The sequence below is a fragment of the Vigna umbellata genome, chromosome 9, assembly GCF_029865625.1.
Source record: "Vigna umbellata cultivar VRB3 chromosome 9, Vumbellata_1.0, whole genome shotgun sequence".
NCBI classification, from domain to species: Eukaryota; Viridiplantae; Streptophyta; class Magnoliopsida; order Fabales; family Fabaceae; genus Vigna; species Vigna umbellata.
This window is the reverse complement of record NC_142173.1, coordinates 50,062,596-50,078,004: the sequence shown is the minus strand read 5'-3', so window position 1 is coordinate 50,078,004 and position 15,409 is coordinate 50,062,596. Positions and strand designations below refer to the sequence as shown.

At 34.5% G+C, this 15,409-nt stretch overlaps 2 protein-coding genes across 2 annotated transcripts; both read left to right on the top strand.

Moving 5' to 3' along the window:
- Positions 1-5,116: 5,116 nt before the first annotated feature.
- On the top strand, positions 5,117-8,747 carry LOC148193779 (putative disease resistance protein At4g33300). The gene is made up of 5 exons (XM_088099151.1): positions 5,117-5,916; positions 6,445-6,836; positions 7,075-7,430; positions 7,519-7,724; positions 7,820-8,747. The coding sequence occupies exons 1-5, from the start codon at positions 5,241-5,243 to the stop codon at positions 8,644-8,646; spliced, it is 2,457 nt and encodes an 818-aa protein (XP_087955277.1). The 5' UTR covers positions 5,117-5,240; the 3' UTR covers positions 8,647-8,747.
- A 2,359-nt stretch (positions 8,748-11,106) lies between these two features.
- On the top strand, positions 11,107-14,553 carry LOC148193778 (putative disease resistance protein At4g33300). Its single transcript, XM_088098875.1, has 5 exons — positions 11,107-11,855; positions 12,375-12,769; positions 12,903-13,258; positions 13,376-13,587; positions 13,673-14,553. Exons 1-5 carry the CDS (start codon positions 11,156-11,158, stop codon positions 14,482-14,484), a joined length of 2,475 nt encoding a protein of 824 aa, XP_087955001.1. The 5' UTR covers positions 11,107-11,155; the 3' UTR covers positions 14,485-14,553.
- The last annotated feature ends 856 nt before the right edge of the window (positions 14,554-15,409 follow it).

The following is a 15,409-nucleotide window of genomic DNA, read 5'->3' as shown; positions in this document are numbered from 1 at the left end:
AGTCATTTGACGATCTAGAAATGGCTTTAAACTTGACTTCCAATAAAACTAAAGACAATAAGGGCTGGAAGAAAAGTTAAAAGTAAACAAAAGTATAAATAAAAGTTTTTAAACCCAGTAGTGTTTGGAGTAGAAAATGGATATGAGAAAGAATGAATAGATAGATTTGAGGAGATGGAGAACGTGGTGTAGTATGAATTAAGGGGTTTGAAAAGGATAGATGAAGAAATTAAAAAAAAAAAAAGTTTTAAATGATGTGATGAGTGTGGTAGATGAAAAAATATATATTTAATTGATAAAAATAAATAATTATCAATTTGTCTCTATGTAAAAATTGATATAAATTAAATTAAATACTAAAAATTATAATAAAATAAAATGAATGTTAATGAAAAAAAAGAATTACAAAAATAAAAAAAAAAAATTTATAAAAGAAACTTGTAAGAAAAAATATATAATATTTTCTTAAATAATATGTGGATATTATTATAAATAATTTTTAACCAAAAATATGTTAAATTAACATAATAAATAAAAATTATTCATATTTATAATAAATTGAAATAAGTTTTGATTAGTTGCAATTGTCAAATATTTGCCACACATTATTTTATATGTTCCCTTTATCCGAATAAATTATATAATTTCTAATTAATTACTTGATGCGAGTTACATTCTATGCTGTAATATTTATATTTAGATTAGCTTAACCCGAGAGATATAATTTAGTACACTCGTCAAAGTGCTAATAAACAAAAAACACTTCACACGGTCCTAATTAAAGATACCAATTTGATTCAGTAGCGAATTAAATAATCTATATCTAATAAAGTACACATCATATCAAATAAATAAAGAAATAATATAAGAAATATCCCACTAGAAATAAAGAAACTCATAAAACCAATTATTAATGACCATTAAAGACTAAGCTTTGATGTATTTTTTTTGTCTCCATTAAAAAATAAATTTTGTTTATATTTATTTTTTTACAAAACTAAATTAAATATTAAATATGTATTTGGTGTGCATAAAAAGAGAGGTGCACCAAGGAAACACAAATAAAACTCTCATCTTGCAGTTAGGTATGTGATAATTGGACATATAAATTCCATGGACCTATAAAGTAAAAGACAAATATAGAATATAGAAAATATCAACACAAAGATTTAGGTCTGCCATTGGAATTTTATCTTTAAGAAATCATGGAAACACTAATAATAGGTTAAAAGTTTATCATGGAATTTAGTGTTTAGGCATTTTCCATGATTTAGGGTTGGTGAAGGGCATATTGGTCATTGCAGTAGTCAACTCGTCTTTTATATATTTATGACTTGTCCTCCAACAATTATGTCTTCCAATAGTTAGTGATCATCTTTTCATTTTACATTTTCTATCTAATTTTTAGTATACACTCATTTTTGCACTATCAAGAAATTTATTTTTGCACTCTCACTTGTCACAATCATGCTCGTTTCAATTCAACTCAATGTTTATGTGGTTGTTATGCAAAAATATAAATAGAATGAGATGAGTCATTCATAATATTTTTTTCTACTAAAAGTTTATTTTTTCGACAGATATTTTTTAAATAAACATAACATTTAATTAGGTTAAGAAATAAACTTTAAACTTAATTTAATTCTCATATAATTAAATTTTAAAGTCAGTATTATAAATTAACTTTACTTTTAATCGAGATTAAGGATGGCAAAAAAATCCACGCAAATAAAATCCGCGACGGATAGTCGATATCTGCGGATATCCGCAACCCGCGGGTAGCGGATATTTTAATACCCGCTTATAAACGGGTCGAGTGCGGATATTATACTATCCGTACCCGCGGATACCCGCTACCCGCAAAAATTAAAAATAAAAATTTAATTTATATTTTATTAAATTAAATTTAATTAAAATTAACATTAATTTATATTTTAGAAGATTAAATTTAATTAAAATTGAATTTATATTTATATTTAATTTAATTTATATTATATTTTATATATTTTTTGTAATTCTATTTAAATTTTATTTTAATAATTTATTAAAATATATTTTTTTAAAATATTTGCGGGTATTCGCGGGTTTTAAAATACCTGCGGATATTTTTTAAGCGGGTAGCGGGTCGGGTAGCGGGTGAATTTTTTTTTGTCGGGTCGGGTTGCGGGTAGCACTGTCCGTGCCCAACCCGACCCGTTACTATCCCTAATCGAGATATATGTTTTTATTTTTTAATTTTTAATAAAAATTAAAATTAGTATATTTTTAAAATTTTGATTGAATTTAATATTTTAATTTTAAAAATATGTGAATTTAATTTTTTTAACCAAATTTTCTGTTAAGTTTATTAATTTAACTAATTTTTTAAAGTTTATTTGATGTTTTTAATTAGATAAACATAATATTTAATTAAATCTATTTCGGCTTTTTTTTTCTTTATTAAAAAATTATCCTTTGTTTCTTCTATTGAACCAATATTTTTTAAGATTAAAGTGGGTATTTATTTATTCTCTTTGGGAAAAAGTTAAGCCATCTTCTAGAATGATGCATTGCGTCCACTCTTCATCCAAAAGTACTTATATAAAAAAAGCTCCTTTTCTGCTCAGAAAAATGAAAATCAAAATAATCAAAAGAAAGAAAAAGTAAAGTTATTTAAGCTGCTTTTATTTTCTTAAAGTGAGTCAGTCATCTCCATTGAAAACTGAAGCAGTGAAGTTAGAAAAAATATTGAAAAGTGCATCATCACTGAATTTTCAAATCCCTGATCCCTCCCTTTCCCATTTCATAAAAAAAAGGTAAATTTGATGTAATATAGATTAAATAAGTATACTAATTTAAAAAAAGAAAGATTTAATACCTATTTTGGTTCCTCGTGAGGTTTGTTCAAAGTTGGTCCTAACTTTTTTTAGACGTTCACAATTATCTCATATTTTGTAAAAAACGGTTCGAGTTGATCCTTTTTGCTTACGGCCTTAAAAAACTAACGTAACTTAGCCAGACTGTTCAATTTTTCATTACGTGGCAACTGTGTGGCTTGATTGACGTGGCAACGTTACAAGATTACCCAACCCAATATCGGAGTTTGGCACACCGGAAGCTCTGCTCTATGCTCTCAACTTATGGAACTGACGAGCAAAGCATGTGGATGCCTCCTCGTGATCGATGACCGGTATCGTTTGATCGGAACTTTCATCGATGGTGATCTTTGTCGCACTCTCCGAGCCAGCGGGGAAGCCATTTTCAAACTCACTTGACAACATAATTGATGTTTACACATTTTTCCCCTATTTTGGGCTTTTAATCTGAGAAGAAATAAATTAAGTGGAAGTTGTAAATTGTTGATTCGCTTCTGTCCGAGGGTCTTTGCCATGAGTAAGGGCTTTCTCATATCTTTGCCACAACCACCAATGCTTCACTAAGGGTTTTGAGATATGTTCTTGATAGTTATCAATAATCAAACCCTAATAGATTTTATAGTAATTGAATTGTGGATGAATAAGATGGTGTGGATCGTATATAATAGTCCTTCGTTTTTCCTTTAATGGGTATCTCTCTATTCCTCCATATCTGAATCAATTCATATTTTTTTCCCCTTTTGATTGTTCAAATCCACTTTTCCTTTTCGTAAAGCTTTCCAAATGTGGGCAGTAATTTGCTTTTTCCAGTTTGTTTTTCTTTCTTGGAACATAGAAATTGACATAAGAGAGTGAGCACACAGAGTAGGAAGAATGAGAGTGTCACCGACGGCAACGCCAAACACAGTATCGATGACGTCTTCGGTTGCACCGCAACGGTACGGGGGTGTTGGCATTGCTCCTTGGTTTTTGGGTGAAGAAGTAAACCCTAGTTATTTTGAAATACTAGGTGTCACATCAATTAGGCACACAGTTGCCACGTAATGAAAGATTGTACAGGCTAGCTAAGTTTCGTTAGTTTTTTAACGCCGTAAACAAAAAGATCAACTCGAACCATTTTTTACAAAATATGGGATAATTGTGAACCTCTAAAAAAAGGTAGGACAACTTTGAACAAACCTGACAAACTGAGAGACCAAAATAGGTATTAAACCAAAAAGAAATTAGGCTGGGTTACCATTTTTTCTGTTTTTACTTGATTTCTTATTTATATACTTTTTATTAATTTACCAAAAATTACTTTTGGGTAAATATTTGTGCTTTTAATAAAAAAAAGTTCATGTTTTTAAACCAAATTTGTTCATGGTTAGATTAGGGTAGATTAGATTCGTTATCTAGTTAATATATTTTTTTTTGTTACCTTTTTTGTAGCCTCTGTTGATTTTGCATTTATGTTATTTAAGATTTCTTTTATTATGAATATTTCAGATTAAAGTATTATATTATAAAAATAACTTTAAATGTATAAGAAATGTTTTGCAGTTTACCAAATTGGAGTTAGATGTTATATTTACTTTAATTTATTATTTTTTTAATGTCCATTTTTTGAGCTATTGAGGATTTGATCAAAATAGTGAAAGTAGTCTAACTCACAGTAACACTTTTTGTGGAAAAATATAGTTTAGATGAGTCTGTCTAGTCATTTATTAGGTCGGGACGCAAATTTGCAAGTTTAGTGGAAATATCTAATTGTTTTATTGATCATATACTAGTTTGGATAAATGTCTCACAATTTCAAGTATAAGTCATTGAGATAGATCGATCATGGCTAGTCATGTATAAGTCCAGCTGGCTACCAATTAAATAGATCAACTATAAAATTGGATTGAGTTTTAAAACTTATTAACTCAAGAGTAAAATATAATTATTCATTTTTTACCATAATTAGAACAGAAATTGATCTTTTTGTAAATATTTTTTAATGTTGAGTTAACTTTAATATCATAATGTTTTTGTAAATATTTTTTAAACGGTTTGAAAAAAAAATTCACTTATCTAAATAGTATTTGGATTTAGACGACACCAAATTTTTCTTAATTTTTTTTATAACTAAGGTTGGATATAAAGTGTTTAATGTATTAAACCTAACTTGAAGAGCGTCCGAGTCTAACCATGGACAGAATAACTGTTTATTGTAGTTTACTTATCTTAGTAAACGAGCTTAAAAAAACAAGTGTTGGACAGCGACTTAATAGAAAGAAGTTAGTTTACGAAAGAAGAGCGAAATAACGGAAAAGAAGAGAAAGAGTAACGAATGTTTCAGGAAACAGAGGAAAACAGAGCATAAGAGTGTGACACTCAGAGTGCGGGGGCTCATACCATACCATGGCCCTCAACGACTTCTTCGCCGGCGAGATCGCAACGGAGCTTCTCAAAATGCTCATCAGCATCTCCCGGAAGTCGCTCCTCTGTCGCGCCAGCGCCGACCAACTCATCACCTACATCCACGAGCTCCTCCCCACCATCGAGGAGATAAAGTACTCCGGCGTCGAGCTCCCCGCCCTGCGCCAGTCCCAGCTCCACCGTCTCTCGGAGATTCTCCGGTCCGGCGTGGAGCTCTCCCACAAGGTCCTGGCCTCCAGCCGTTGGAACGTTTACCGCAACCTCCACCTCGCCAAGAAGATGGACAAGCTCGAGAAGACCGTTTCGAAGTTCCTCCTCGGCCCCATGCAGGCCCACATCATGGCCGACGTCCACCACACGCGCTTCGAGATGGCGGAGCGCTTCGACCGCGTTGACAACTCCGTCCGCCGCCTCGAGCAGTACTTCGGGAACATTAAGATTGGTGTCGGCGGCGGCGGCTGGGTTGAGGAGGCTGTCAGGAGCGTGGATGAGAATGTTGTTGAAGGAAGCTCCGCCGTGGGGTTGGAATTCGGGAAGATTAAGGTAAGGGAGATGATTATCGGGAGGGAGGATCTCTGGGTTGTCGGGATTTCTGGGATTGGCGGCTCCGGGAAGACCACTCTCGCTAGAGAGGTCTGCAAAGATGACCAAGTTAGACGTGAGTTCCTCTCGTGAAGTAAAGTTCCTTAATTTAAACTCGTCAAAGTTATTTATGATCAAAATCAAACTTTTTCCTTCGCAATTCGTGCAATAAAAAAGATAACATATATGACCAGGAAACTGTTTATCGCGGTTCAACTTGTACGATACTGTTCCATGCATAGGTTAGTCGGTGTGGAGTTTTTCTTCGCATGAATCAAATGTTGCATATTGTTTAGGCTTTAACCAGTTATTTCAAGTTTGAGTCATGTATTTATATCTGTTGCTTACTGTGATTCTATGTTGCGTTAAGTGGGATTGTTTTCTTTAATCGATAGCTTTGGTCTCTGGAAATAGTGTTAAGAAGATGAAATTTTAGTTCTGATGAAAAGTTAATGAAAAAGAAAACTTGCATACAAGTTCCGTGTATATGATTGGTTTGAGAATCGAAATGGGAGTTAGTGCGAGGAAATTGAGTTTGTGAAGTGATGGGTTTTTGCTTACTAATTTTGGTTATTCAGGAAAGCGTTTGACAATTTTTTTGCAGGTTATTTCAGGGAGAGGATTTTGTTCCTGACTGTGTCGCAGTCTCCAAACGTGGAGCAACTAAGAACGAAGATTTGGGGGTACATTATGGGAAATGAGAGATTGGATTCGAACTATGTGGTTCCACAGTGGGTGCCACAGTTTGAGTGCAAAAGTGAAGCAGCTCGAACTCTGATTGTTTTGGATGATTTGTGGACATTCTCTGTGATGGAGCAGCTTGTGTGCAGAATACCTGGTTGCAAGTATCTTGTGGTGTCCAGAACTAAATTCCAAATGGTGTTGAATTATGAAGTGGAATTGCTGAGTGAAGAAGATGCCTTGTCTTTGTTCTGTCACCATGCTTTTGGACAGAAATCAATCCCTTTAGGTGCTAATGAGAATTTGGCGAAGCAGGTAATGTGTGGTTTGTAACTGTAAACTCTGCCACTGCATGGCATGTTTGGAATCCCATTAGATACATAATCATGTTAAATACCATCTAAAAGATCTTAGGAGAATGTACACATGTTTATTTCTATGTTCAGAAATTATTTGAGTTCCAAAACTGGTTCTAACATGAAGCACTGAACAAGTAGAATGCTATGCATGGACTTTACTCATTTTTTTTATTCTTGTGTCTAATGGCAAATAGGTTGTCACTGAGTGTGGAAGGCTTCCTTTGGCTCTTAAGGTGATTGGAGCTTCTTTGCGAGATCAACCTGAGATGTTTTGGTTAAGTGTTAAAAACAGGTTATCTCAAGGTCAAAGCATTGGAGAATCCCACGAAATCAATCTGATTGAAAGAATGGAAATCAGTATCAATTACCTTCCAGAAAAAGTCAAGGAATGCTTTTTGGACCTATGTTCATTTCCTGAGGATAAAAAGATCCCTTTGGATGTACTCATCAACATGTGGGTGGAAATCCATGATATTCCTGAAACAGAAGCTTATGCCATTGTTGTTGAACTCTCCAACAAAAATCTTCTCACCTTAATGAAAGAACCTCGGTATGCAACATCAAAAATGCTCTTAAAACTTGGTTTTCTTGTTTTACCTGTTTCACTCTAACACCCTTTTGATGTTTTAATCTACCAGTGCCGGAGGCATGTATAGCAGTTGCTTTGAGATATCAGTTACTCAACATGATATACTGAGAAACCTAGCCATTAATCTGAGCAACCGTGCTAGCATTAATGAACGCCGGCGATTAGTAATGCCAAAAAGAGAAAATGCAATTCCTAAAGAGTGGTTGAGATACAAGCACAAGCCATTTGAGGCTCAGATTGTTTCAATTCATACAGGTATATCCCAATTACCCTCTGAAAAATGGCTTTCTTATCTTCTCTTTCCTTGCTTCTGTTGTTCTTTTTTGTGATGAATTTCACATTTTTTGCAGGTGAAATGAAAGATGTGAACTGGTGTAATATGGAATTTCCAAAGACAGAAGTTTTGATCATTAATTTCACATCCACCGAGTACTTCTTACCTCTCTTCATCAACACAATGCCAAATTTGAGAGCACTGATAATAATAAACTACAGTGCAACATATGCTTGCCTTCACAACATTTCAGTTTTCAAGAACTTACCCAACTTGAGGAGCCTCTGGCTTGAAAAAGTTTCCACCCCAGAATTATCAGGCACTGTGTTGGAAAACTTGGGAAAACTATTTATTGTCCTCTGCAAGATTAACAACAGATTGGTTGAAAAAGAGGTAGATATAGCCAAAGTCTTCCCAAATCTCTTTGACCTCACTCTTGATCATTGTGATGATCTAACCCAGTTGCCCTCAAGCATCTGTGGAATGAAATCACTTCAAAACTTGAGTCTCACCAACTGCCACAATCTGACTCAATTACCTCTTGAACTGGGGAAACTAAAATCTCTAGAGATTCTTCGTTTATATGCTTGTCCTGATCTGAAAACACTGCCTAATAGCATATGTGAGATGATGAGATTGAAGTATATTGATATTTCTCAATGTGTGAACCTGACATGCTTCCCTGAAGAAATTGGTAGACTGGTGAGCTTGGAGAAGATTGACATGAGGGAATGTTCCATGATCAGAAATGTACCAAAGTCTGCATTGTCATTGCAGTCTCTGCGACTTGTAATTTGTGACGAAGAGCTATCTGGGATTTGGAAAGAGGTTGAGAAGGCCAAGCCTAATGTACACATTCAAGTATCAGAGCAGCACTTTGACTTGGACTGGCTTAAAGAATGACTCATTTCTGTGTATGTTCTTGTCATCTTTTACTTTCCAATATGGTGTGAATACTTGTATATAACTTCTATTTTAAATGGAAATTATCTTTCAATTAAAAATCTAAGTTCCATATTAAATAAAAATAAGAAAATTGAAAAAACTTATAAACATTATCTTATACCAAGAAAAGTGACTTTAGTTATTATATATAAAAATTTAAATTATATTTTTAATTTCTAAACTTGAAATAAAAAAAATTTGTTTATATTTCAAATTTTATATATTTTGATTTCTAAATTTTAAAAATAATAGATATAATTACTTTTATATAACGACATTAATTTTATTAGACATGTTAAACAACAATTGAGATCACCTTTGAGCTGTAATATTTCAAATGGTATAAATTGCTCAAAAGTATGTTTGATATATAAAAAAATTTAGGGTTAAATATGTTTTTAGTCCTTAAACTATTGGCCGTTTCTGGTTTTCGTCCCTCTTCCAAAGTAAGGTACTTTTTAGAAAAACGTTCGTTTTAGTCTTCAAAATTTTGTTTTTAGTCGTCGTTTTAGTCCTCAAAACGTTCGTTTTTTCGACTAAAACGAACGTTTTTTAAAGATTGAGGACTAAATTGTACCTTACTTTGGAAGAGGGACGAAAACCAGAAACGGTCAATAGTTTAGGGACTAAAAACATATTTAACCCAAAAATTTAATGTAATTGGACTAAAAATACTGTAAATTGATAATTTTCAATCTATCCAAATATGTTTTATTTTTATTTTTTAAATATAAAAATATCTTTTGGAAACCAAAACTAATCAAGCATAGTATTTCTTACAAATAGTTATATTTTAAATAATAAATAAAATATATTTTTAGTTTCTTTAATTTTGTATAAGTTTAGTTTTTGATATTAAACTTATTTTGAAACCGAACAATATTATTTATACTTAAATTAATAAGTGACTTTTAAATTTAATTTAATTTTATAAAATTGATTTATAATAAAATTAAGATATATTCAAATCCATTATTCTGATATCAAAATAAATTTTAAATCCAGCTCAATACCATAAAATCAATTTAGAAAATAAATTTGTAGTCATCAGTTGGTTTCCCGTACATACGTATAAAGAAACAGAAGAATTTTCTCTTGTCGAAAAAATATCTATGATGCCGGAAAAATGGTACGAATTTATATTATCATATAAAGTAATTGAAATTTATATTGATAAAAACAAAAAAGGGCATCTGAAGTGAGAACTTTCGTGGAAATGCACAAAGTGCGATTGTAATTTATCTATGTGACTTTAATCGCTCATCTTTTTCTACAGCACTTTTTTTTTTTATTTCTAAATTTAAAAACATTTGAAGTTTTAAAATTGAAGATAAAATTTTATATTATTAGAAACTAATGCATTTTATCCTAAATCTGTTTCCAGATTTGACTAAACATTTTGATACTGAAAGTCTCTATCAATGTCATTAATGATTGCTAATACCAACCAATGGGGTGCATCAAATAGGTCAAAATTACACATTTGAGTCCCAATCTCATTGTTGAAAATGAAATAAACATTATCATCTTTTGAATTTTAAGACTTACTTTAATTTAGTTTAATCAGAGCTAACATCCCTTTTCTAAAAATTTATTTCTCAAGATAAAAAAGAGACACAGATTACATAATATATCATATACTAAGGAAATCGACATCGACAAAGACTCATGAATATTCTAATGAGTAATATAGTCTGATTAAAAAGAGAGATTAAAAAAATAGAAGAAGCAAATGATATTACGTAATTACTTACATATCATTGTCTGTTATTTAAAGGCTAATGCATTTTTAAAGATTTTCTTTTACTCATTTTAATAACATTACTAAGATTCATTGACATCAATTTAGTGCTGCGGATTTTGGATGAGCAGTAACTCCTACAAATAAAATAATTGGGATGTAAAATAATATATTTAATGTAAAAATTTCAATTTTATTAGTTTTTTAAAATTTGGTAATGATTGAAGTAATTATTATCTCTGTTTACTAAAATAAAAATTAATATTTATTAATAATAATTATTTATTTAATCGACTATTTAATTTTAAAAGAATTATCACAATTTTTTAACTAATTTTGATGGTTACCAGTAAATAAATATGAAACCAAAATAAAAACATTAAAGATAGTTGAAAAAAATTATTAAACCTAAAAATACCAAGTGTTTCTAGAATACTTGAAGCTGTGAAGTATGACAAAGTACGAGAGTTAACTAACAGTTTGCGGTGTTAGTTAAACGTATGTTCCCAGATCCAACGGTTGGAAATGAATGTTGTTGCGCCATACAAAAGTTGATCACGTCACGTGTGCCCGAACGCTATTGGTGTACTGAGAATTGAGAAACGATGATTGGCAACTCAAGGACAATATCGTCATTTCGCAAGAGCCACCATTGGCTGACTCCTTTAATACCAAGGAAGAAGAAGAAGGAAGAAAAAGGAAGAGAAGAAGAGCACCACCACCACCATGGCCCTTACGGACCTATTCACCGGAGAGATAGCCTCCGATCTCTGGAAAATGCTCATCACAATTTCCCGAAAGGCCCTGCGCTGCAAGTCCAGCGCGGAGCAACTCATCACCTACGTGCGCGAGATTCTTCCCACCATCGAGGAAATCAAGTACTCCGGGGTGGAGCTTCCGGCGCCGAGGCAGTCTCAGCTGGACCGCCTGTCGGAGATTCTGCGTTCCGGCGTGGAGCTTTCGCACCAGGCGCTGTCCTCCAGCCGCTGGAACGTGTACCGGAACTTCCAGCTGGCGAAGAAGATGGAGAAGCTGGAGAAGCACGTGACGAGGTTCCTGCAGGTGCCCATGCAGGCGCACATACTGGCCGACGTGCATCACGTGCGGTTCGAGATGGCGGAGCGGTTCGACCGGGTGGAGGCGTCGAACCGGCGGATGGAGCGGTTTCTGGAGGAGATGAAGATCGGAGTGAACGGCGGTGGGTGGGTGGAGGAGGCTGTGAAGAGCATGCAGGAAGATGAGACGTGGGTGGAAGGTTGTAACGGGAATAACGGTTTCGGTGTTGGGTTGGATTTCGGGAAGAAGAAGGTTATGGAGATGGTTTTCTCTAATAACGATGCTGATTGGATTGTCGGGATTTGTGGGATTGGTGGCTCCGGGAAAACCACCCTTGCCAGAGAGCTCTGCAGAGACGACCAAGTCCGATGTAAGTCCATCATTCCACCTTCACCCATCATAAAAAAAAAGATTAATAATAATTTCTTTCCTTCTTGGTAATGTGAATGCAGCTGACGAAACACTAAATCAGTTGTTTCAGTTAAAAAGTGATTTGCTTGAATCAACTGACACAGACTTTTTTTCAGTTTAACAATCAGTTCTCGCGAATCAATTGATACAAAATTGTTTGAGTTTAATGGGTGGTCTTGAATTTAAAGTTTTCAGTATGGGGGAGCCTTTAGTCTTGTTCAAAAGAATTGGGTTGTGAACAGAACTTTTGAAAACCTCGGGGGAGATTATGTTTACTAGATAGGATGAGGGATGATGTTAGTTTCATGTTTTATGCTAACTGTGCTTGTTGCAGTTGTGGTTTTTTGACTGATGGTAATTTACAATCTTATTCTTGTACGTGTGTGCGACAAGATTGCAGTTTTATAACTTGAAATGGATGAATGCATTTGTTGTTTGTTTAAAAGTGTTTCGAGAGTGTGACAGTTGCTTTTTGCAGGTTATTTCAAGGACAGGATTTTGTTTTTGACCGTGTCACAGTCTCCGAATGTGGAGCAGCTGAGAGCGAGGATCTGGGGACACATCATGGGCAACCAAGGCTTGAATGGAAATTACGAGGTTCCGCAATGGATGCCACAGTTTGAGTGCAAAGGGGAAGCTCAAGCTCTTGTTGTTCTTGATGATGTGTGGTCTTTCTCCGTGCTGGAGCAGCTTGTGTGGAAAATCCCTGGCTGCAAATTCCTTGTGGTGTCTCGATTCAGGTTCCCAACGTTCTTTAGTGCCACTTATCACGTGGAATTGCTGGGTGAAGAGGATGCCCTCTCTTTGTTTTGCCACCATGCTTTTGGACAGAAGGCAATTCCTATGGGTGCTAATGTGAGTTTGGTGAAGCAGGTAATGATTGGAACTGAAGTTGTGTTCTTTGTCCCTGACTATTGATTAATAGCTCAAACCAAAATCCTGTGATTTATGACGTGCCTTTACCTTCTCTCTTGTTCTGTCTTTGTATCCATCCAATGGAGAACAGGTTGTGGCTGAGTGTGGAAAACTTCCACTGGCTCTGAAGGTGATTGGAGCTTCTTTGCGAGACCAGAATGAAATGTTTTGGCTGAGTGTTAAGAGTAATCTGTCTCAAGGTCACAGCATTGGTGAGTCCTATGAGATCAATCTGATTGATAGAATGGCAATTAGTACAAACTACCTGCCAGAAAAGATCAAGGAGTGCTTCTTGGACCTGTGCTCTTTCCCTGAGGATAGAAAGATCCCTCTCGAAATTCTAATCAATATGTGGGTTGAAATCCATGACATTCGTGAGGCGGAAGCATATGCCATTGCGGTTGAGCTTTCGAATAAGAACCTTCTAACCTTAGTGAAAGAAGCACGGTACGCAAATTGCAGACTTAGAAATGCATTTCAACTTGTCTAATGTGTTCATTTTTTTCATTTATCTCTTATCAGAATCATTATTCTAACACCCTTTTGATCATTTTAATCATTCAGTGCCGGGGGCATGTACAGTAGCTGCTTTGAGATTTCTGTGACTCAGCATGACACACTGAGAGACCTTGCTCTTATATTGAGCAAGCGCGGGAGCATTCATGAACACAGAAGGTTGGTCATGGCACAACGAGAAGAAAATGGACTACTCCCAAGAGAATGGTCAAGATACCAGGACCGACCCTTTGAAGCTCAGATTGTTTCAATCAACACAGGTATGTACAAATATCAATAACTCTTAATTACTATAAATTTTCTGTCTGGTTGTGTGATTTATCTGTGATGAACTTCACATTGCAGGGGAAATGACAGAAATGGATTGGTTTGAGCTGGATTTTCCCAAGGCTGAAGTGTTGATCATCAATTTCACGTCCAGTGATTACTTTTTACCTCCCTTCATCAGTAAGATGCCAAATTTGAGGGCACTGATAATAGTAAACTACAGTACCTCATATGCTCGCCTTCACAATGTTTCAGTTCTTAGGAATTTGACCAACTTGAGGAGTCTCTGGCTAGAAAAGGTTTCCACCCCTCAGTTGTCAGGCACTGTCTTGAAAAACTTGAGCAAACTATTCGTAGTCCTCTGCCAGATTAACAACAGTTTGGATGGAAAACAGTTCCCTAACCTCTCTGAGCTGACACTTGATCACTGTAATGATCTAACATACTTGCCCTCAAGCATTTGTGGAATAAAGTCACTCAGAAACATGAGCCTCACAGACTGCCACAATTTGTCTGAACTACCTGTTGAATTTGGCAATCTAAAATCTCTAGAGATCCTCCGTTTATATGCTTGTCCTGATCTAGAAACACTTCCTCCTAGCATGTGTGAAATGAAGAAATTGAAGTACATTGACATTTCTCAGTGTACTAACCTCACCTGCTTCCCTAAAGAGATTGGTAGATTAGTAAGTTTAGAGAAGATTGACATGAGGGAATGCCCCATGATTAGGTATTTACCAAAGTCTGCAGTGTCATTACACTCTCTGCAGCTTGTAATTTGTGACGAGGAGGTGTATGGTACATGGAGAAATGTTGCTGAGATGGCCAAGTCAAAGGTTCACATTCAAGTACCAGAACAACACTTTGATCTGGACTGGCTTCAAGAATGAAGCATCACTCCCCCCAATTCATTGTATATACTTGTTCATAGTAAAAGGAAATTTTCTCTTTTTCCACAAGTTATGGCATGCACAATCTTTTTACTTGTCTGAAGTACACCATAACATGATAACCACTGTTATTTCAGATTCCTTAGATTCCTGTACTTAGTTAGATAACATAACAGACAGAAAGTTTCAATTTTTAAAAGAATCTTTTCAAAAAACCACATTCCCAATGTTGATTGTTTGAGATGAGTTAAACAAGAAAACAAAAATAAAAAAATATACACACATATACTATGGGCGGCTAGAAAAAAAAGAAAATGGACAAGTTAGATTTCCAAAAGGAAGTGCTTTTCCCATATTGAAATGGAAAGTTGAACCCTAATGTTGGAATTTTGAGGCCACCATCATTGTCTGTGTACATATACATTGTACATGTGCGACCAGTTCCCATCACATGGCTCCACCCAAAGGCCATGTTCTGCATTCAGCTGAGAAAACGCGTAAAGAGAAACATAAAGACAAAAACTGAAAGCAACCTTTGGATTTTGATTCACCACACTCCCAAATTTGCTGTCATGTGTCTACCTTGAAGCTTCCTTCTTATCTTTCTTCTCTTTCACTGTTGCCGTTTTGGTCAATGTCTTTCTTTCATTATTTATCCTCACACATTGTTCAATCCGTATATAGTGCAAGTCAAGCCTCCCAAGTCAACATCATCATCATCATCATCAAAACTTATAAAATTATTTTTGGCATCACCTTTTGACTTTCAAAAATAGCCGTGTATGAGTCTCAAGCAATTTTTACCATAGAATATGAAGCATAAGAGACAATGTATAGTTAACATTTTTAGAAATAATACTCACATACATAAATTTTTTATATTTATTTTTTATATTCATCTGATATCATCTTCTTTTACTTTTTT